Source organism: Chiloscyllium plagiosum, unplaced genomic scaffold, assembly GCF_037043375.1.
Source record: "Chiloscyllium plagiosum isolate Xiang-an unplaced genomic scaffold, Cpla_swu_hap1 HiC_scaffold_27, whole genome shotgun sequence".
Classification (NCBI taxonomy): domain Eukaryota; kingdom Metazoa; phylum Chordata; class Chondrichthyes; order Orectolobiformes; family Hemiscylliidae; genus Chiloscyllium; species Chiloscyllium plagiosum.
In genome coordinates this window covers 49,549,227-49,570,116 of record NW_028270165.1, presented here as the reverse complement: position 1 = coordinate 49,570,116, position 20,890 = coordinate 49,549,227, and the positions used below count along the sequence as shown (strand labels likewise).

Below are 20,890 nucleotides of genomic sequence, written 5' to 3'. Positions count from 1 at the left end.
GTTAGGCAGCAACTGAGGAGGAGGAGAGTCAATGTTTTGGGCAGGAACCCTTCATCAGGAATGATGTGTGGATGGACAAAGGGGCCTCAGCGTCCTTCTACACCAGTCGATGCCAGTTGTCAGACAGGAGCAGCAAGCAATCAGCAAGGCAAGTGGTTTATGAGCAAGAGGAATTGAGTTCAGAAGTGGGGATGTCTTCCTGCAGTTAGGTCAGTCATTGAATGTATTCAAGGCTGAGTTCATTTGACTTTGAAGAACAAAGAAGTGATGGGTATTTGGGGGAGGTAAGAAAATGGTTTTAAGACCAGGATAGAACAGTTACAGAGTCATACCGCACAGAAACAAACCATTAAGTCCAACTAGTCCATGCTGGCTGTGTTCTGAAACTAAACTAGTCCCACCTGCCAGTGTTTGGCCCAGACTCTCTGAACCTTTCCTATTACAATTGCAACATTTAAGAGGCATTTGGATGGTTATATGAATAGGAAGGGTTTGGAGGGATATGGGCCGGGTGCTGGCAGGTGGGATTAGATTGGGTTGGATATCTAGTCGGCATGGATGGGTTGGACCGAAGGGTCTGTTTCCATGCTGTACATCTCTATGAATCTATGTACTTATCCAATGTCTTTTAAACACTGTAACTGTACCTGCATCCACCACCTGCTCTGGACATTGATACCACATGAGAACCATTCTCTGTCTTAAAATAAAAAGGTGCCCCTCATGTCTTTCTAAAATATTTCTCCTCTCATCTTCAACGTTTGCTCCCTAACCTTGAAACACCCATCCCAGGGAAAGAATACCTGCTGTTCCCATCTTTGATATCCCTGAAGATTTTATAATCCTCTCTAAGGTCATCTCTCAACCTCCGATGCTGCAGTGAAAAAAATCCCACCCTGACCACCTAGATGCCGGTATACTTATATCCAGTTATGAACTGTTCAATGCTGGTGCCGACTGGAAAGACCAAATGACCTATTCCTGCTCCCAATTCTCATACTCTGTGTCCAGGACAGCAAGCGACCATATGACATAGGTGCAGAAATTCGGTCATTCAGCCCATCAGATCTACTCCACCATTCAATCACAACTGATATGTTTCTCAACCCCATTTTGAAATTTTGATTTTGGAAAGGCAGATCAGGGAAGGATCTGCAAAGTTAATGGGGAGTGTTGTTGACCAAAGATACCTTGGAGTGCTGGTTCATAGTTTCTTGAAAGTGGAGTCGCAGGTCGACAGGATAGTGAAGGAGGTGTTTGGTATGCTTTCCTTTATAGGTCAGTGCATTTCAGTACAGATGTTGGGAGGTCATGTTGCCCCCGTACTGGACATTGATTAGGCGACTTTTGGAATACTGCGTTCAGTTCTGGTTACCCTGCTACAGGAAAAGTGTTGTGAACCTTTGAAAGGGTTTGGCAAAGATTTACAAGGCTATTGCCAGAGTTGGAGGGTTTGAGTTATAGGGAGAGGCTGAATAGGCCGGGGCTGTTTTCCCTGGAGCATTGGAGGCTGAGGGGTGACTTTACAGAAGTTCATATGGAGCATGGATAGGGTGAATAGCCAAAAACATTTCCACATAGTAGGGAAGTCCAAAACTAGAGGGCATAGATTTGAGGTGAGAGGGGAAAGATTTAAAAGGAACCTTATGGACAACTTTCTCACACAGAGAGTGATGCAAGCATGGACTGAGCTGCCAGAGGAAGTGGTGGAGGCTGGTATAATTACAGCATTTTAAATGGCATCTGGTAACAGGGTGAATTGAGAGGGATATAGGCTAAGTGCTGACAAATGTGACTATGTTAATTTGGGATATCTGGTCAGCACAGACAATTTGGACTGAAGGAAAGCAGAAGTATTGTTGTGAAGACTGGAATTTCAGAGCAGCTTTCAAAGATATTTTGTCCTTACTGGGAGCAGAAGCTACAATGAAATCTTTCATTTGAGAGACAGCAACTGAGTAAGTGAGAACATCCAGGATTTTGATGGAATGTGGAACTTGTTGCAATGTGGGGTTGAAGTGTTTTAAGTAAAGTATCCTGAACAGGAATCCTAGTGAAGGGTTAGGTGGGTTTTTGTTTTAAACTGCTCATTTCTTTCAGCCCCCAAAAATGTACTTCCAATGCTGTGCATCAGAAGGAGCGGTGAATCAGTAACTGGTATCATCAGAAGCCTTACGGTTTTCAGTATTGCAGGTATTGCTTGTTGCATCAACATTGTAAAGGTTACTGGCAGCAGTGGGAGGTGTGGGCTGTATTCACTGGAAGCGATGAAGCAGTTAGATAACACACGTATAAGAGGGCAGGGTGGGACTTGTCTTTCAATTTGCAGAAGATGGGAGGTTCTGGGAGCTGTGGTTCTGGGCAAACACAACTGCAGTAAATCATAGAAACCCTACAGTGTGGAAGGAGGCCATTCAACCCATCAAGTCCACATTGACCCATCGAACAACTTGCCACCCAGACCCACCCTATCTCGTCGTTTCTGCTGGTGGGTTAGACTAGGTAACAAGACTATAGGGATAGATTTAAGGCAGAGGCGGAGGGACTACGTCTCCTGGAGAGTGGTGAATCTATGGAATTCTTTGCCCAAGGAAGCAATCGAAGCAGGCATATTAAAGACACAGTTCGATGGGATTTTGGATGGTAGGTGAATTTAGGGTAGTCAGGATAATGCAGGTAAGTGGAGCTGAGATAATGGATAGATCAGCCATGATCTTAAAGAATGGCGGAGCAGGCTCGATGGGCCAAATGGCCTCTTTCTGCACTGCAGGGATTTTATGATTGCTTCATATGGTGTATATCAGATATTCGCTGTTGTACAAGCTGCATGGCTATGATTTTTCACCTTCTAATATAGCAATGGAATTACATCCCGTATTTCTTGTATTCATTTTAATTTTAACAGGTCAGCAGGACGTCTTTCAGCAACTTTACTGGCTTTCTTTCCTGAAGCAGCCTTGACATTTCACTTTCATATCCTTCATTCAGCTCCATTTCCAGCACCTTTGTAGGAAGGTTGTTCCAGGTCATTGTCACCTAAATGAAGTTTTCCTCTTTATATACTTAATGCTATCTGGCTGAATGAGGGTTTTCAGGTTTCTGTGTCATGGATAATATATGATCAGCAGGTATCTGGCAATCTAAGGAATTGTCACCGAAGTTATGTTCATTTGACTGTACTGACCGTGACTTATTTCATGGTTTCTTTTGCAGGAAGACATGGGGAAAGAAATCTGAAACCAAAAGATACATCAGCTTCTGACAGAGTCACTTGATTCATTGGGACTTGAATATCAGCAGCCATTCCAGGCGAGAAGAAATGTTTGCTTCTGTCTGCTTGGACACTGGTGTGGCAGGAAGAATACTGATACACCCGAATGAGGGAGATTCAGTGCGGTGACTGTGAAAAGTACAGGACTTCACACCATTTACTCAGCTTGGAGGATTAAAGAGGCCGTTCACTTGCTCTCTGTGTGGGAAGGGCTTCATCTGCTCCTCCCACCTGCAGAGACATCAGTGAGGTCACCTCCCATCGCAGGGGGATTGAAGGAGCTTCGGCCGAGTGCCATTCTCGACTGCATTAATAACCCAGTTCTGGGGACTCCCGGGTTTGAATCTCACCATAGCAGATGGCGGATTTGGAGTTCAGTCAGAAATCTGGAGTTCAGAATCTCATTATGAAACCATTTTCGGGGAACAAACACCCCAATCTGATTCACTTATGCTTTAGGGGAGGAAACTGCCGTTGTGGGAAAGGATTCACTCAGTCGTCCCAGCTGCATCCTTTCCCTGGCCTATATGTGACTCCAGACCCACAGCAGTGTGGTTGATTCTTGACAGCCCATCTGCAAATGCGCGGGGGGAATCTTACTTGCATACAGGCTATGAGTTGCAATTGCTGAGTGAAGCAATACTTCCTCCAGGCTAAGGCTGCACCAAGGGTCGAATTACAAAGGAACAACTCAGCTGACCAATAATGAAAGAAGTGGGATGCAGGAGAGTGTGTGTGTATGTGTGTGTGTGTGTATGTGTATGTGTGAGTTTCAATAAAAAGTTACTTTTTGTGCACTTTTTTGCTGGGACGATCTGAAGCTGCAACAAAGTTGGGTCCCAACAAAAGTTACCTGAACTTACCGTCGGACTCAAACATTGAAGGCTATGAGATCCTACAGGTTTTTCTTTTAAAGCTGCTAATTTCTTTCAATCTCCGGCGCGAGGTTTCCAATGTCTTATTTCAGAAGGAGCAGTCAATGTGTAGCTCGTATTATTAGAATTGTACATTTTTCAGGACTGATGGTTCATTGTTTCCTCAGCATTGTAAAGTTTACTGGCAGCAATGGGAGGGGTGGGCTGTTTTCACTGGAAACAAAGTTAAAATCCAGTTACAGTCCAACAGGTTTATTTGGAAGCACTAGCTTTCGGAGTGTTGCTCCTTCGTCAGGTAACTGTACAGCAGGATCATAAGACACCGAATTTGTAGCAAAATGATATATTGAACAAACCTCGACTGCTTTTAAGTGTTTCATCTTTAGAATGGGTTGCAGGTTTCAGTTCATTAGTATGTAAATCCCAAAACTTCTTTTAAGTCACAGTCTCGAGATAACTTCAGGTTTTACAAAGAGGTGCCATCTCAGCTCAGACAATGCATGAAAGATGTGAGGTTCGAGTCTGTCTTGAGTCAGACTGATTCTGTTTCCAAAGTAGGAATTTATAAAATATTACATGGATTGACTGTCTGCAGATTGTGCACTCATGGGTTCCAAACTTGGCTATCAGTCTCGCCCGGCCACTAAAAATGATTAAGCAGTTACACAATAGACACGGGAGAGGGCAGGGTGAGACTTGTCTTTCGATTTGCAAGAGGTGGAAGGCTCTGGATGATGTGATCCAGGGCCACCACAACTTGGAGGACCTTCGGCTCAGAGAGGTGGAGCTGGAAGCCAGTTTGCTGACATGCTGGGAGGGCAAGGCGGAAAGTTAATCAGATGTTTTTTATTCTGGGAGATGGTCTTTCCCTCCATACAGAGTCTTCTGATGGGGTCAGTGGACAGGGTCAGGAGGGTGTGAGCCCAGGTCAGGCAGGCAAAGGGGATCTGGGAGAGGGCTGCAGGGGGGAGGAGCTAACTGTGGGGTGGTGGGAGTAAGAACAACGTTAGGGAGGGGGAGGTAAGGGACAGAATAGTGACGGGGATTGCCTCCGTTCTCTGCAGTTGGCAGCAGGAGCACAGATGGTATCGGAATCTGGTGCCAGGATTCAGGAACTGATGCGTTCAGGGCTGGAGAAGTGGGAAAGGGAGGTGCAATGGGTGTGGTCCAACGATGTCAGCAGGACACAGCCTCTGCTGAGGGCGCATGAGAAGTTAAAAGCTGCAAAGACAAAGCAGAAACTCAAAGCACTGGGTGGGATGGTGGCTCAGTGGTTAGCAATGCTGCTTTATTCCGCCAGGAGCCTGGGTTTGATTCCATCCTTGGGTGACTGTCTGTGTGAAGTTTGGCATGTTCTCCCCCTTGTGTCTGTGTTGGTCACCTCTGGGTGTTCTGGCTTCCTCCCACAGTCCAAAGATCTGCACTTTAGGGTGGATCCGGTGTGCTAAAGTGTGCAGGTGAGTTTGCATCGTTTAGGATGACCATGTTAGTTTCGGTTCCTTCATTTGTAAATCCCAGAACTTTTTTTAAACTTACTTTCTCAAGATAGCTTTTAACAATAGGTGTCATCTCAGCTCAGATAATGCATTGAAGGTGAGACATTAAAGTCTGTCTGTATCCCAATGTTAGGTCAGACTGATTCTATTTCTAAAGTGGGAGTTACAGAATCTTACATGGATTTATGCAGTTTTTGAGTAATTCGGAATAGAATGGACTTCTGCAAGGAAGTGTATAAACAACTGACCAGGAACACGACAGGCAACTACCAGCTGATCTGGGGCCTTGGAGGGAGGTGAGGGGTAAAGCCCCAAAGGAAACTTGCATATCCGCCACAGATTCATCTGCACCTCCACACACATCATCTATTGCATCCTCTGCACCCGATGTGGCCTCCTCTATATTGGGAAGACAGGCCGCCTACTTGCGGAGCGTTTCAGAGAACATCTCTGGGACATACGGACCAACCAATCCAACCACCCTGTGGCTCAACACTTCAACTCCCCCTCCCACTCCAGCAAGGATATGCAGGTCTTTGGACTCCTCCATCGCCAGACCACAACAACACGACGGTTGGAGGAAGAGCGCCTCATCTTCCGCCTAGGAACCCTCCAACCACAAGGGATGAACTCGGATTTCACCAGTTTCCTCATTTCCCCTCCCCCCACCTTGTCTCAGTCAAATCCATCGAACTCAGCACCGCCTTCCTAACCTGCAATCTTCTTCCTGACCTCTCCACCCCCACCCCAGTCTGACCTATCACCCTCACCTTGACCTCTTTCCACCTATCGCATTTCCGACGCCCCTCCCCCAAGTCCCTCCTCTCTACCTTTTATCTTAGCCTGCTGGACAAACTTTCCTCATTCCTGAAGAAGGGCTTATGCCCGAAACGTCGATTCTCCTGTTCCCTGGATGCTGGCTGACCTGCTGCGCTTTTCCAGCAACACATTTTCAGCTCTGATCTCCAGCATCTGCAGACATCACTTTCTCCTCAAATGATTTGATGCTTTGGAGTACAAAATCAAAAAAAAAAATGTTGAACAGTTACAGGAGAACTGCCAAAAGACCAACAAATGTAGGCTGCTAGTGAGAACTCAGAGGCACCTGTCCAGAGAAGGAGTCTGCACAGAGAAAAAACATCGACACCGACCTGGAGAGCAAATCTACAGAGGAAGATACAAAGAGAAGATTTAACAGCTTGCTGGTTTTGAAGTTTGAGTCTTTCGGTAAATCTTAATCAAGGGTTTTTATTGGACTGGTATCATACAGGGGAAGGTAGAAGATAGGTTAGAGACAGGAGTTGTAAATAGTTGTTAATTAATTATTCTCCGTTAGACTTTAATAAATAAAGTTGTTAATTTTAACTTTAAATACTGACCTTTGGGAATAGTTTCTTGGTTCTTGAATTTTCACAGATTACCACATGGGTTAAACCTTCTCTATGTTGCTGGTTTAAATTAAGTAGGGGAGGTTGCACCCAGTGTTGTAAAATTTGGGGGCTTTCGTCCAAGATTTGAACTGGTTCAGACAGATTTGAATAGATTTGGCGGTACGAAAAATCCCAGCAGATTTAAACACTTGCAAGTAAGTGTCCTAGATCATTAAATAAAACTTTAAATAGTGACTTTTAGAAACAGTTCCTTACCTCTTGAATTTTCACATTACCACCTGGGGTAAATCTTTTTTGGGTTTAAATTAGTGGGGGGTGCAGTCTGTGTCATAACAGTTCTGACGATGTAGAAATAGAGTAGTGGAGCATGGAAACAATTTGTTTGTTCCGTGCCAATCATATATCCTAAATTAATCTAGGCCCATTTGCCAGCTCTTGGCCCATATCCCTCCAAACCTTCCTGTTCATATACCCATCCAGATGCCTTTTGAATATTGTAATTGTACCAGCTTCCACCACTTCCTCTGGGAGCTCATTCAATCCACGCACCACCCGCTGCCTGAAATAGTTGCCCTTTAGATCCCTTTTAATCCTTTCCCCTCTCACCCTAATATAAATCAATTGCTGCTTTTTCTGAACAGGCTCAGTGGTTAGCACTGCTGCCTTATAGCGCTAGGCACCCGGGTTTGATCCCGGTCTCGGGCAACTGTCTGAGTGGAGTTTGCACCTTCTCCGCATGGGATTCCTTTGGTGCTCCGGTTTCTTCCCACAATCCAAAGATGTGCAGGTTTGGAGAGGGCACTTGAGGGGAATTAACTTTCACACTTTTTTTCTACTCCTTAGGTCCCTTTTAAATCTTTCCCATCTCACCCTCAACCTATACCCTCCAGTTTGGGAGTCCCCTACCCTGAGGAAAAGATGAGTAGTCAAATAAAATGCAAAAGGAATAAAATGTGGAGCCGCAGGATAAATATAAAATGTCGCTCCAGCCTTTCTTGACTCCGAGTGTCATTTGGGCACAAAATCTGTCAGTCACACCAGCAACTTCACAGAGCATCTTGCGCATGCTCCTCGGTGACAACACACACTGCGCATGTTCGCCAGTGTCAGCAAAACCTGCGCGTGCTCCTGGTTGTCCGCGGAATCTGCGCGTGATCTTCTTTTGTTGGGCCAATAGGAAGCCCTGGAGGACCGGAAGGAGCGTGGTCCTCCTGCTAATCAGAGACAAGCCGATTGTGTTTCTCTCTCTCGCCTTCAATCTCAATTTATGGAGGGGGCAGATTCTGGAAAAATTGGGCCAGGTCTGTGTCTCAGTTGGCAAACTCATGGAAAATGCAGTACCACGATGTGAAGTGATAGCATTCCCTGTGGGGGGTGAGGAGGGAAAGCAGAAAGGAGATGCATTGTTTTAATGTTGACATATTGGGATGTGGAGAAAGTGAGGACTGCAAATGTTGGAGATCAGAGTCAAAAAGTGTGGTGCTCGAAAAGCACAGCAGATGAGGCAGCATCCGAGGAGCAGGAGAGTCAGCGTTACTGACACGAGCCCTTCATCAGGAATGTGTATAAAGGGGCCTCAGCGTCCTTCCATACCAGTTAATGCCAGTTGTGAGATAGGTGCAGCAAGCAATGAGCAAAGCAGGTGTTATCTTAGCAAGAGGAATTGAGTCCAGAAGTGGGGATGTCTTCCTGCAGTTATGGGATCATTGAATATATTCAAGGCTGAGTTCATCTGATTTGGAACAACAAAGAAGTGGATGTTTATGGAGGAAGGCAAGAAAATGGTTTTCAGACCATTGCAGAACAGTTACCGAGTCAAACAGCACAGAAACAGTCCCTTCAGTCCAACTACTCCATGCTATGTTCTCAAACTAATCTAATCCCACCTGCCAGTGTTTGGCCTATATCCCTCTGTCACAAAGCTGGTCCTTTTACTAAAAGCTGGTCCTTCTTCTCAAGGATGCTGTGTCCTTGTTTTTTTCCAGAAGGGTGGTTAAAAAAACCTGGGCTCCGAAGCAACTCGTTTAGTACAGAGAAGAAAAATGGTATTGGGAGGCATTTTTGGTTATATGTGAACAGATGAGACTTGAGGCCAAAGCTTTTATGTTTTAGAAGTGACCTGTACAATGAAAGGGGAGTGGTCAGTCCTGAAAGCTGAAGTCTCGTTTGGGTGAGTTAAGCAGTGGACTATGTGGAGAAAGGCTGCTTACACTGTCTCCTTCTGCCCTTCTAACTTCAATTGTAAGCCTCTGTTTCAGTTTTACTTTGTTTAAGGGGTTTGTTTTTTTGGTACTGTTGTGTTCAAGCATTGCGAAGAGTGTTAAGAGTTTCTCCACAGCTTGTACTGTACTTAATAAAGTTTGGTTGTTCACAGAAGTTGGCGTATTGCAGTGTAAGAAGCTCAAGCAAAAGAACTTAACAAAGGAACCTAAGGGATAAGTCTTTCATGCAGAAAGTGGCGTGTTTAAGGAAAGAGCTGTCAGAGGAAGTGGTGGGTGCTGGTACAGTGGCATCTGGATGGGTATACGATTAGGAAGGGTTTAGACAATATGGGCAAAAATGCTGGCAAATCGGCCGAGATTAGGTTAGGTTATCTGGAAGGGTGCTACATATCTCTATCACTCTGGCTAGCCACTAACATTTGCCACATCTGTATGTACAGTTTCTCTCTGGTGTCAGTGTCAATGCCTTGATATTCTTAATCGGACTGGCAGTGATGACTTTTATAATCTTTTCTTACAGACTATCTGAAGACAGAAGTTTCAAGTTAACAGATAAAGGGCTTATGTCCAAAATGTTGATTCTCCTGCTTCTCTGATGCTGCTTGCCATGCTGCGCTTTTCCAGTGACGCAGTTTTTGACTCTGACTCTCCAGTGTCTCCAGTCCTCACTTTCACGTCAATGTCTGACAGTTACTCAATCCATCAGGACCGCAACAATTTTCAACTATGATTCTGTGAGAAGGAGCAAAGCTTTCTTTTTGGTTTCTGTTTGAGTACGGGGGCACTGGTTGAAAGACCCTACTGTTGCAGCGCACTGAGTGTGGAGCCTGAAACAACTCTACTGCCTGGAAAGAAGAATTCATGGCAGGGTTGTACACATGTGTGTGCAGCTGAAGCTTCGGCCATGGAGAAACCCGAGGAAACACGCCCTGTTGAGAAACCATGGAATTGTGGCGACTGCGGGAAGAGCTTCCGTGTCCCATCTGTCCTGGCGGCTCATCAGTGCAATCACACTGGGAAGAGGCCGTTCTCCTGCCCCGAGCGGGAGAAGGGCTTTACTAGCTCCTGTGTCTTGCTGGCCCACCAGCATATACACACTGGTGAGAGGCTCTTCAGTTGCCACGAATGCGGGAAAGCCTTCAGCAATTCCTCCAACCTGCTGAAGCACTGGCGAGTCCACACGGGGGAGAGGCCATTCAGCTGCCCCGAATGCGGGAAGGCCTTCAGCGACGACTCCAAACTGCTGAGGCACCGTCGGGTCCACACGGGGGAGAGGCCCTTCAGCTGCCCAGAGTGCGGGAAGGCCTTCAGCAATTCCTCCAACCTGCTGGCCCATCAGTGGGTCCACACGGGGGAGAGGCCCTTCAGCTGCCCAGAGTGCGGGAAGGCCTTCAGCAATTCCTCCGACCTGCTGAGACACCAGCAAATCCACACGGGGGAGAGACCCTTCAGCTGCCCAGAGTGTGGGAAGGCCTTCACTAAATCCTCCGACCTGCTGGCTCATCAGCGGGTCCACACGGGGGAGAGGCCCTTCAGCTGCCCAGAGTGTGAGAAGGCCTTCATCAATTCCTCCAACCTGCTGAAGCACCGGCGAGTCCACACGGGGGAGAGGCCATTCAGCTGCCCCGAATGCGGGAAGGCCTTCAGTGACGACTCCAACCTGCTGAAGCACCGGCGGGTCCACACGGGGGAGAGGCCCTTCAGCTGCCCAGAGTGTGGGAAGGCCTTCAGCAATTCCTCCAACGTGCTGACCCATCAGCGGGTCCACACGGGGGAGAGGCCCTTCAGCTGCCTAGAGTGCGGGAAGGCCTTCAGCAATTCCTCTGACCTGCTGAGTCACCAGCGAATCCACATGGGGGAGAGGCCCTTCAGCTGCCCAGAGTGTGGGAAGGCCTTCAGTAAATCGTCCGACCTGCTGGCCCATCAGCGGGTCCACACGGGGGAGAGGCCCTTCAGCTGCCCAGAGTGTGGGAGGTCCTTCAGTAAGTCCTCCAACCTGCTGGCCCATCAGCAGGTCCATACGGGGGAGAGGCCCTTCAGCTGCACAGAGTGTGGGAAGGCCTTCAGTAAGTCCTCCAACCTGCTGGCCCATCAGCGGGTCCACACGGGGGAGAGGCCCTTCAGCTGCCCAGAGTGCAGGAAGACCTTCAGCAAGTCCTTCAACCTGCTGAGACACCGGCAAATCCACATGGGGGAGAGGCCTTTCGCCTGCTCTGAGTGTGCTAATGCCTTCAGCAATTCCTCTGACCTGTTGTCCCACCAGCGGGTCCACACCAGGGAAAGGCCATTCAGCTGCCCCGAGTGTGGGAAGGGGTTCACCTGCTCCTCCAAACTGCTGGCCCACCAATGGGTCCACACCGGGGAGAGGCCGTTTGCCTGCCCTGACTGCGGGCGGAAGTTCACATCGTCCTGCAACTTGCGGAGGCACCAGCGGGGGCAAAAGTGCATCCAACAATCAGATTCCACCAGTGACACTGCAATGGGTCACCCCCAGGGCTGAACCTCCTGCCCATTCTGACAGTGGGTGCAGTGAGCTTTTTTTGTTTTGTGCTGGACTTACCTCCCCCCCACCCACACAAGCCCACCTACGTGGCTCAGGGGTGGCATGGTGACTCAGTGGTTAGTACCACTGCCTCACGATGCTGACCTGGGTTCAATTCCACCCTCGGGATGACAGTCTGTGTGTAGCTTTCACGATGCCCCCTCCTCCCCCACGTCTGTATGGGTTTCCTCTGAGTGCTCTGGTTCCTTCCCCTAGTCTAAAGGTGTGCAGGTTAGGATGGATTGGCCCATCTAAATTGTCCCATAGTGTTCAGGGATGTGTAGGTGTGGTGCATTAGTTGGGGTAAATGTAGAGGAATAGAGATAGGGGAATGGGTCTGGCTGGGTTACTCTGCGGAGGGCCAGTGTGGACTTGTTGGGCCAAAGGACCTGTTTCCATACTGTAGGGAATCTAATCTTAAAAAAAATTCCTTCAAGCAATATTGATAAAATATGCCGAGTTGGACAAAGTACCCCGTCAAGTTTGAGACAAACCCAGAGTTAAAGAAGTCGGAAGTCACATGACACCATGTTACAGTGCAACAAGTTTATTTGAAATCACAAGCTTTAGGAGCATTGCTCTTTCATGAGTGCTGCTCCTTCATCACTTCATCTGGTGCCGTGTGACTTCTGACTTTGTCCACCCCAATTCAACACCAGCACCTCCGCATCAGAGTTGACAAATGAGATTGGATTTTATTCGGCCTGATTGTGAGATGTTCATTTGGAAACTCAAAACTGTCGTACCGATAAAGAGATGCGAATCATAGAGTCCTACAGCAGGAGACAGGCCCGTCGGCCCAACATGGTCCACACCGACCAAACTGTCCATCAACACTAAGCCCATTTCCCTGCACTTGGTCCATTTCCTTCCATACCTTTCCTATCCACGTATTTCTCCAAATGCCTTTTAAATGTTGTTAATCGACCCACCTCAACCACTTCCGCTGGCATTTCATTCCATATGTGTACCACCGTCTGCGTAAAAAGAAACATTGCCCCTCACATTCCCTTTTATTCTTTTTCCTCTAACCTTAAACTGATGCCCTCTCGCCCTCACTTCCCCAACCCCAGGGTAAACGTCTGAGTGCATTCACCCTCTACGATCTCTTCACTTCTGTAAGGGCCTCTCTCAGTCTCTAATGCTCTAAATAAAAATATCTTAGCTTGACCAACCTCTCCCTTTTACACAGACCCTTGAATCCTGGTAACATCCTTGTATATGTCTTCAGCACTCTTCCAAGTTTAATAACATATTTGTTATAGACACTGCCCCGTTGACCTATTTTGTTGGAAATATAGGACCTAATCCAACTGGATAATCTGGCTGATGGGGCAGGAAACCACTTCCTTACTTGAGAGACAAGTCTCCTGTAGAGAACTGGCTGGCTGACTGATCTACTGACCCTCACAGTGCCCCACTGCCTTCAGTTATCTGGAGGGAGTCTACAGATGGTGCTTGAAACCTTTATCATCTTTGGGATGGATCCCCATTCATTACGTGCTATGGAGTCATGCTGCCAGGAAACAGACCCTTCAGACCAACCAGTCCATGATCCCCAACTAAACTAGTGCCACCCATCTGCTCCTGGCCTGTATCCAGTTTGTTAATAGTTTTGTTCATTTGTTCACCGTGAGAGTTGGATAAATAAATTGCTGATTGTTGATTTTAAAGCATTGGGGATTTATTCTTCTCAATAGAACAGGTTACACCACTTTTAATGCTAATTTTACAGATTATTGGGCGACACAGTCCTCTGGGTGTTTCTGTTTGAGAAAGGTGGTGCTGTCAGCCTTCGCTTTATAAGAGTATTGACGTGATGTACTGCTGAATGCAATGCAGTCAACATGAATCCCAGCCTCTCACTGTGGTTGTGGGTGAATCGCCTTAATTTGGCTCTTAACTCAGAAACTGCACACAATTAACTGCTGAAACAATGATTAACACTTTATTGTATGTAGCAACCAAACATAAAACTCAAGTAACCAAGTTCAACCTCACTCACAACTTGGCTATCACCCAATTGATGACAGAATTTAACTGAGTTTCCCCCAACAGTATCTGTCTCTGGAAGTGTCCAGGGATTCAGTGCAGCATTCTTCTTCCAAGTACTGCTGCTACATCATTCTGGTTGAATTCTGGTGGAGATTCCTCGCTTTCAAATCTGTGATGTGATGCTTCTTTAGATTCTAACACCACATCTCCACACTTCTGGAGATCTCCGGTCTGTAGCTTACCTTCTTATCCTCGAGGTTTCGTGGTTTGTTTGGTACAGCCTTTCCTGCAAAAAACTCCTTTACGTCAGGGCCTTCCTTCCACAGACAAACTTAATTGTCCTTTTGTCATGAGGTTATTAAACACTTAGCTCATCTGTCCCAGGAAACAGCTTGTTGTTTTGCGTCCTTCTTCCCAGGGATGGTTAACTAGCAGAAATTAGGCCATTCAGCCCATTGAGTCTGCTCCACTATTTAATCATGGCTGATACGTTTCTCAACCCAATTCTCCCCGTAACCCTTGATACTTAAGAATGATTGAGTCAGCTCCACCATTCAATGGGCTGAATGGCCTAATTTCTGCCTCTGAGGTCTTCTGATGTAGCAGTTTCTCAGTGGACCTTTTGTTTCTTGGTCCAGAAAGAATTCCTGCTGACTCAGGGAATTTGGAAAGTTCTGCGGTTTACAGGACCACACCACATTCCCCTCTGCCTCCTCCTGAGATACTGGCAATTCCCAAGATCCTTTGGTATCCCTGAAAACAATCGAGGTGTCTGGAAATCTCTGCTGCTTCTCTGGAACAGAAGAATTATGGGGAGAAAATTCAGAAATCTGATGTGCAAAGAGACTATGGAGTTCTACTCCAGGATTCTCTCAAGGTAAACTTGCAGGTTGAGTCAGTAGTTGGGGAGGCAAATCCAATGAAGGCATTTATTTTGATCAGACTTGAATATAAATGCACGGATGTACTTCTGAGGCTCTGTAAGGCTCCGGTCAGCCCACAATTGGAGTACTGTATGTAGATTTGGTCCCCATATCTCAGGAAGGATGTACTGGCCCTGGAACATGTTCAGAGGAGGTTCACAAGAATGATCCAGGAATGAAAAATTTAACATATGAAGAACATTAGAGGATTCTAGGTTTATACATCATGTAGTTCAGAAGGATGAGAGGGGATCTAATTGAAACCTACAGAATAATGAACGGCGTGGATGTTGGGAAGATGTTTCCATTCGGAGGAGAGACGAGAACCTGAGGGCTCAGCCTTCACGTCAAGGGAAGACCCTTTAGAACAGAGGGAAGAGAAACTTCTTAAGCCAGAGTGTAGTGAGTCTATGGAATTCACCGCCACAGAAGGCTGCAGAGGCCAAGTTACTGAATATATTTAAGACTGAGATAGATAGGTTCTTGAGTATCAAGGGATTCAAGGGTTACGGGGAGAATGGGGTTGAGAAACGTATCAGCCATGATTGAATGGCGAAGCAGACTCAATGGGCTGAATGGCCTAATTTCTACTCCTATGGTCTTATGATATGCTGATGTGTGGAAGGGTGAGGAGGGGGGAAAAAAGAGATGAAGAGAGAAAGACAGTCAAGGTGAAGCTCGATAGAGACAAAGGAAAGATAAGAATTGTATGATAAATGGCAGAACACATAGGAGCACTGGCATACAGAGGGATCTGGGCATATAGATCCGTGGAAGTGGTAATGCAGGTGGCTACGGTGATCAAGAAGGCACACAGCACGCTTCCTTGAGTGTAAGAGTTACGTTACAGCTGTTTATTCTGGCCACATTCGTAATATTGTGTGCAGTTCTGGTCACGGTGCTTCTGGAAGGATGTGGGTGCTCTGGTAGAGGGTACAGGCAAGGTTCACCAGGACATTGCCTAGTCTGGAGGGCTCTCGTTACGAGCAGAGGAGGCATAAACCTGGATTGTTTTCTTTGGAAAAACAGAGGCTGAGAGGAGACCTCGACAAAATGCTGAGATACACAGATTGGCTGGACAGGGGTGGCAGGGTAGCTCAGTGGTTCGCACTGACGCCTCACAGTGCCAGAGACCTGCGTTCGATTTTAGTCTCAGGCAACTATCTGTGTGGAGTTGGCACATTGTCCCTGCACCCCACCTCCCGTGTCTGTGTGGGCTTCCTCCGGGTGCTCGGGCTTCCTCCTACAATCCAAACTTGTATAGGTTAGGGTGGATTAGCAATGCTAAATTACCCATAGCGTCCAGGGAGAGGCAGGATAAGTTGGATTGTCTGTGTGTAAATTGCCCCAATGTTCAGGGATGTGTAAGTTCGGTGCATTAGTCAGGAGTAAATGTAGATAATGGGGGTAAGAAAACGAGTCTCTATGTGTTAATCTTTAGAGGGCCAGTGTTGACTTGTTGGGCTAAATGGTCTGTTTCCACGCTGGAGGGATTCTATGATAGTCAGAGGCGTTTTTTTCCCTCCAAAGTAGAAAGTTCAACTAAAAGAGGTTCAAGGACTGTTTGGGGGGAAAGTGGTGGGGGTGGGGAATTTACACAGAGGGGTGGTGGGTTTCTGGAACGCACTGCCAGTGGAGGTAATGGAAGCAGGCACCTTAACAACGTTTAAGGTGTATCTTGATAGACGCATGAAGGGGAGGTGAATAGAGGAACAGAAGCCACACATGGGCAATAAATAGCAGGTCTAAGTAAGAATTAAGAATTAGCACAGGCTTGAGGGGGTCTGTGTGCCTAAAGCAAGTGAGAAGGGCCTGTGACTGTGCTGTATTGTATTGATACAGCTTTCCCCCACTATTTGAAAGTAGAGTGTTCCTTTCATAAGCCGAAATGGCCTAAAGCGAAGAAGCAATTACCATGAATTAATTTATATTATGCCTTTCTTTGTAAAAGCGACAATCCTCTTCGGATTTCTTTCGGTTTGTGAGAACAGGTATTAATGTAGGTCTTTTGTAAAAGTGAAGTAGTGTAAAGTGAACTTTCGAAAAGTGGGGGATACCTTTATGCTGATGGAGGGGAGATGGGGGAGCAATGAAGAGGGGTGGATGTAGGCTCAGGTGCAGAATAAACACTGAGACACCAATTGAGAATCCCAGACTGGCCCTGTGCTGGAGACTCAATGGGATAGAGACAAATGTATCTATTTCAGGTATACCTGCAGTATGCTCCATTCAGGATAAAAAAAAATGTCCTTCATCTGCTTCAGCATACAGGGCAGATGAGCAGTTTCTCCCCAATGTGGACCAGGAGGTGATGTGACTGAGTGAAGCCTTTCCTGTGCTGAATGCAGGTGAATGGCCGCTGCCCGGTATATAAATGCTGATGAATATCGGGCAGGCGGGGAAGGGAAACCGTTCCTACACTCCCTGCATTTTCATGATTTCTCCATGGTGCAGGTGTCCTCGTATTTCTCCAGGTTCAACAATCAGTTGAAACTCGCTCACACTTACAGCATAGGTGTGGTGTTACTGGTGAAGCCTCTGATAATTGGAGGACTCTCATTCAGTCTGTAAAACATGTTCCAGTCACTACTCTGATGTGTGGGTATGTGAGATTCTGAGTTTCCAGTCACACTGACGTTTAAAACCTAACTAAGCAGACAGACCTTCTCCCCTTTGTTTTCAAGGCCATCTATATCCAAGTCCTGGTGAATCAAGCGGTTGTCAGACTTCGATGTGATGTTTGGTCTGAGATTTCTGCCTCCAAATTCTTCTCTTGTAATATTCCTGTGGAAAGAGATTGCAAAGGTCATCGCTGTCAGTCCACAATAGAAAATCAGAACACACATTTCTAGTTTCTGTGGATCATTCTTTCCTCTCTTAATACCCAAGATCTTTGTGCTGATCTATACGTAAATGTATACAGCAGGGTAATGTGGTGGATTGCATACTCCACGAAGAGTTCACTCAAGTTGCTGAATGGACATCTATTATGCGGTATTGACGTTCTTACTGAAGATATACAATATTCTGCAGTGCAATATTATGAGCCCAGAAACATTGCAAATCAGGCTTTTAGAGCCATAAACATTCCATTAAATATGTAATATATACCCCAGACTTAGCTGTCTTATATTAACGCACGGTTGTCTTACATTTCCAGAAGACTCAGATTTAAGTTTTAAGTGTGACTTTTTGTAAAAGAAGCCGTCGTTTTGAACTCCTTCCATGCCATACTGACTCTATTACTGGAAATACATCCATACTACACCAGGATTCATGGATCAATGACGTGAGGCTTATCTTTACCCTCTTATAATTTGCTGTTGCATAAATGTTTCGACGAATGCCAACGCTTTTCACCAATCGTACAGTCAGAGACATAAAGCACAGAAACAGATCCTTCAATCTAACTTGTCCATGCCGACCGGATATCCAAAATTAGTCTAGTTCCATTTGCCATCACTTGGTCCATATCCCTCTAAACCCTTCCTTTGCATATAACCATCCAGATGCCTCCACCACTTCCTCCGCAGCTCATTCCATACACGCTTCACCCTCTGCAAAAAAAAGGTTGACTGCAAGGTCCCTTTTAAATTTTCCCCCTCTCGCCCTAAACCTATGCCCTCTAGTTCCGCACTCCCCCTATCCCAGGGAAAAGACCTTGTCTATTCACCCCATCCACACTCAAGTTTTTATAAACCTCTTTAAAAAACACACACTCAGCCTGCGATGCTCTAGGGAAAACAGCCCCATCTTATTCAGCCTCTCCTTGTGGTTCAAACCCTCCTACCCTGGCAACAGCCTTGTGACTCTTCTCTGAATCCTTTCAAGTTTCACAACATCCTGCCTATAGGAGGGAGACCAGGATTGCACACAATATTTCAGAAGAAGCCGACTGAAACTGACTTTTGCAGAGTCTGCTCCCTGCTTGTATTCATACTGCCTCCCGTTGTTGCAAGTGAACAGTGCTTCCCCCTTTCTCTCTCCCTCCCAGGATAAGGAATGGAAAGGGGGAGACATTGCTTCATTCCCAGATTTTGCCCAGAAGAGCACCCCTATTGTCTGAATGCGCAAGTTGGACGGTGAGCTTCTGAAGCTACTGCTGCTCCTCTCTTTCTGAATGAAGGTTGAGCTTCACTCCAGACTGCAACTCCCTTTCTCTGTCCAAACATCTGTGAGCACAGCACATTTTTGTTGAAATAAGGCATATTTCCTGAATGTTACAATTAAAGGGGTGTCTTCCCCCCGATATTCCAAGGGATGGTAAGTCAGAGAAGGACCACGCCTTGTGTTGTGTGGTTCGTGTGACAGTTGCAACAGGATGTCCCAACTCCTATGCTCAATTCAAAGTTTGAGAGAAGATTTGTAGCTCGGGTGCTCATTGTTGTGGTTCTGTTCGCCGAGCTGGGAATTTTTGTTGCAGACGTTTCATCTCCTGTCTAGGGGACATCCTGAGTGCTTGGGAGCCTCTTGTGAAGCGCTTCTGTGATGTTTCCTCCAGCATTTATAGTGGTTTGACTCTGCCGCTTCCGGTTGTCAGTTCCAACTGTCCGCTGCAGTGGCCGGTATATTGGGTCCAGGTAAATGTGTTTGTTGATAGAATCTGTGGATGAGTGCCATGCCAGAGAACAGCCAGGGAATTCCTATAGGCATGGCCTCGAGGCATTTTTCCAGCACCACATTTTTCAACTCTGGATCTGGGACAAGGTGTGTGGTGTGGGGGGAGGGGAGGGGAAATAAGGAAACTGGTGAAATCTACATTGATCCTATGTAGTTGGTGGGTCCCAAGGCAGAAGACAAGATGTTCTTCCTCCAAGCGTCAGGTAGCTGGAGCATGGAGGGGAAGGCAGCAGTGTACTTGCGTGTCCTTGACGGATTGGGAGGGTGAGTTAAAGCGTTCAGCCACAAGGCGGTGGGGTCGTTTCGTTTTGGCGTCCCAGAGCTGTTCCCTGAAATGTTCTGCAAGTTGGCGTCCAGTCTCCCCAATGTGGCAGAGACCACATCGAGAGCAAGGGACATATAAATAAATCTTATAAACAAATTGTACAAATTTTAGCCTGCCAGGGTTATTTTCTTTAATTAAGTTAAAGAAAATTTTAATTAAATTGGGTGACTACATGAAACGGTTTGTTGGTCAGATTCAAATCATCATCCTCAAATGAGACAATGCCATTAATATCAGTGAACTGCTTTTTTTGTTAGAACCACAAGTTCTTGATTTATTTTCACAACTTATTGGTATTCACATCTGCACATTCAATGTCAAACTCTGACATCAGAAATGACATGACACCATTATTTTTTTTCTTACAGTAATTCAACAAACAAATTAATAACACACAGTGAACACCAAGTCTCATTAATATGAAATTAAATTTGACCAAATAAAAAGTAAAATCAAGATGAGAGATAACAAATGGGGGAAGGGCAGAAGGCAAGAAATGCAACATCATAGAAGGTGCTCCTCCAGGGAGTGTATTTTACCAACTACAACTGCTTAATATAAACAAACACTCTGACATGATCCTCCGGTTTTAATGTAAACCATAGCCCCATACAGTAGGTACCATTTAAATAAGTTAATAGATACAAGCCTTGAGCAAATCCAGCCTCCAGCCGGACCCCCCGCTTCTTGGAGCTCGGACCTTCCTCCAGCTCCGGGGGGTTGTTGAGCTCCTGGGCTCCGGCCGCCGCCGAAGAAGCCGCGGGCGCCGGCTCTCTCTCCTCCACCGCTGACATTTTTAATTTGTTTTCTCGTTCACCCGATAACTGTCACCTCCCCCTTCCCGGGCCCCGGGAATTATACAAAAATAAACAATAAACCCCACCGGGGACTGTCTCCTTTTCTTCACAACTTTTGTTTGAAAAGTTCTGGCTTTAATTTGAAATGTATTTTAAAGGTATTTTCTGAGGTAAACGATGCCTGTCTGCCCCCCTCCCTCCGTCAGAAACCGCCCGCTGAGTCGATGAGAAAACCGCAGCCTCGCGCCGCCATCTTTGTTTTTCTTCTTCATTCCGTCTCCTCCTTCAGTGACGCGCGTCATTCGCGTCCCCTCCAATCAGAGCGCACCTTACTCCACCTGACCAATGGCGGCTGGCTTTGCGCGTCGTGTTGGTCCCACCCTCTGCAATATCTCTCTCCGATTAGTCGGTACCGACCACAAGCTTTGGGATT

The 20,890-nt window shown here is 46.5% G+C and overlaps 1 protein-coding gene and 1 long non-coding RNA gene across 2 annotated transcripts in view; one reads left to right on the top strand and one right to left on the bottom strand.

The window, feature by feature from the left end:
- LOC148143976 (uncharacterized) overlaps positions 1 to 13,771 on the top strand; it is a 61,944-nt gene extending 48,173 nt beyond the window's left edge. Inside the window, exons 3-4 of the mRNA XM_087975289.1 lie at positions 10,318 to 11,697; positions 13,759 to 13,771. Of these exons, the coding sequence (XP_087831415.1) occupies positions 10,318 to 11,697; positions 13,759 to 13,771 (1,393 nt within the window). The remainder of the gene's footprint in view (positions 1 to 10,317; positions 11,698 to 13,758) is intronic.
- A 2,035-nt stretch (positions 13,772 to 15,806) lies between these two features.
- LOC148143975 (uncharacterized) overlaps positions 15,807 to 20,890 on the bottom strand; it is a 29,080-nt gene continuing 23,996 nt past the window's right edge. The window contains exon 3 of the long non-coding RNA XR_015751367.1: positions 15,807 to 17,499. This is a non-coding gene — a long non-coding RNA (uncharacterized LOC148143975). The remainder of the gene's footprint in view (positions 17,500 to 20,890) is intronic.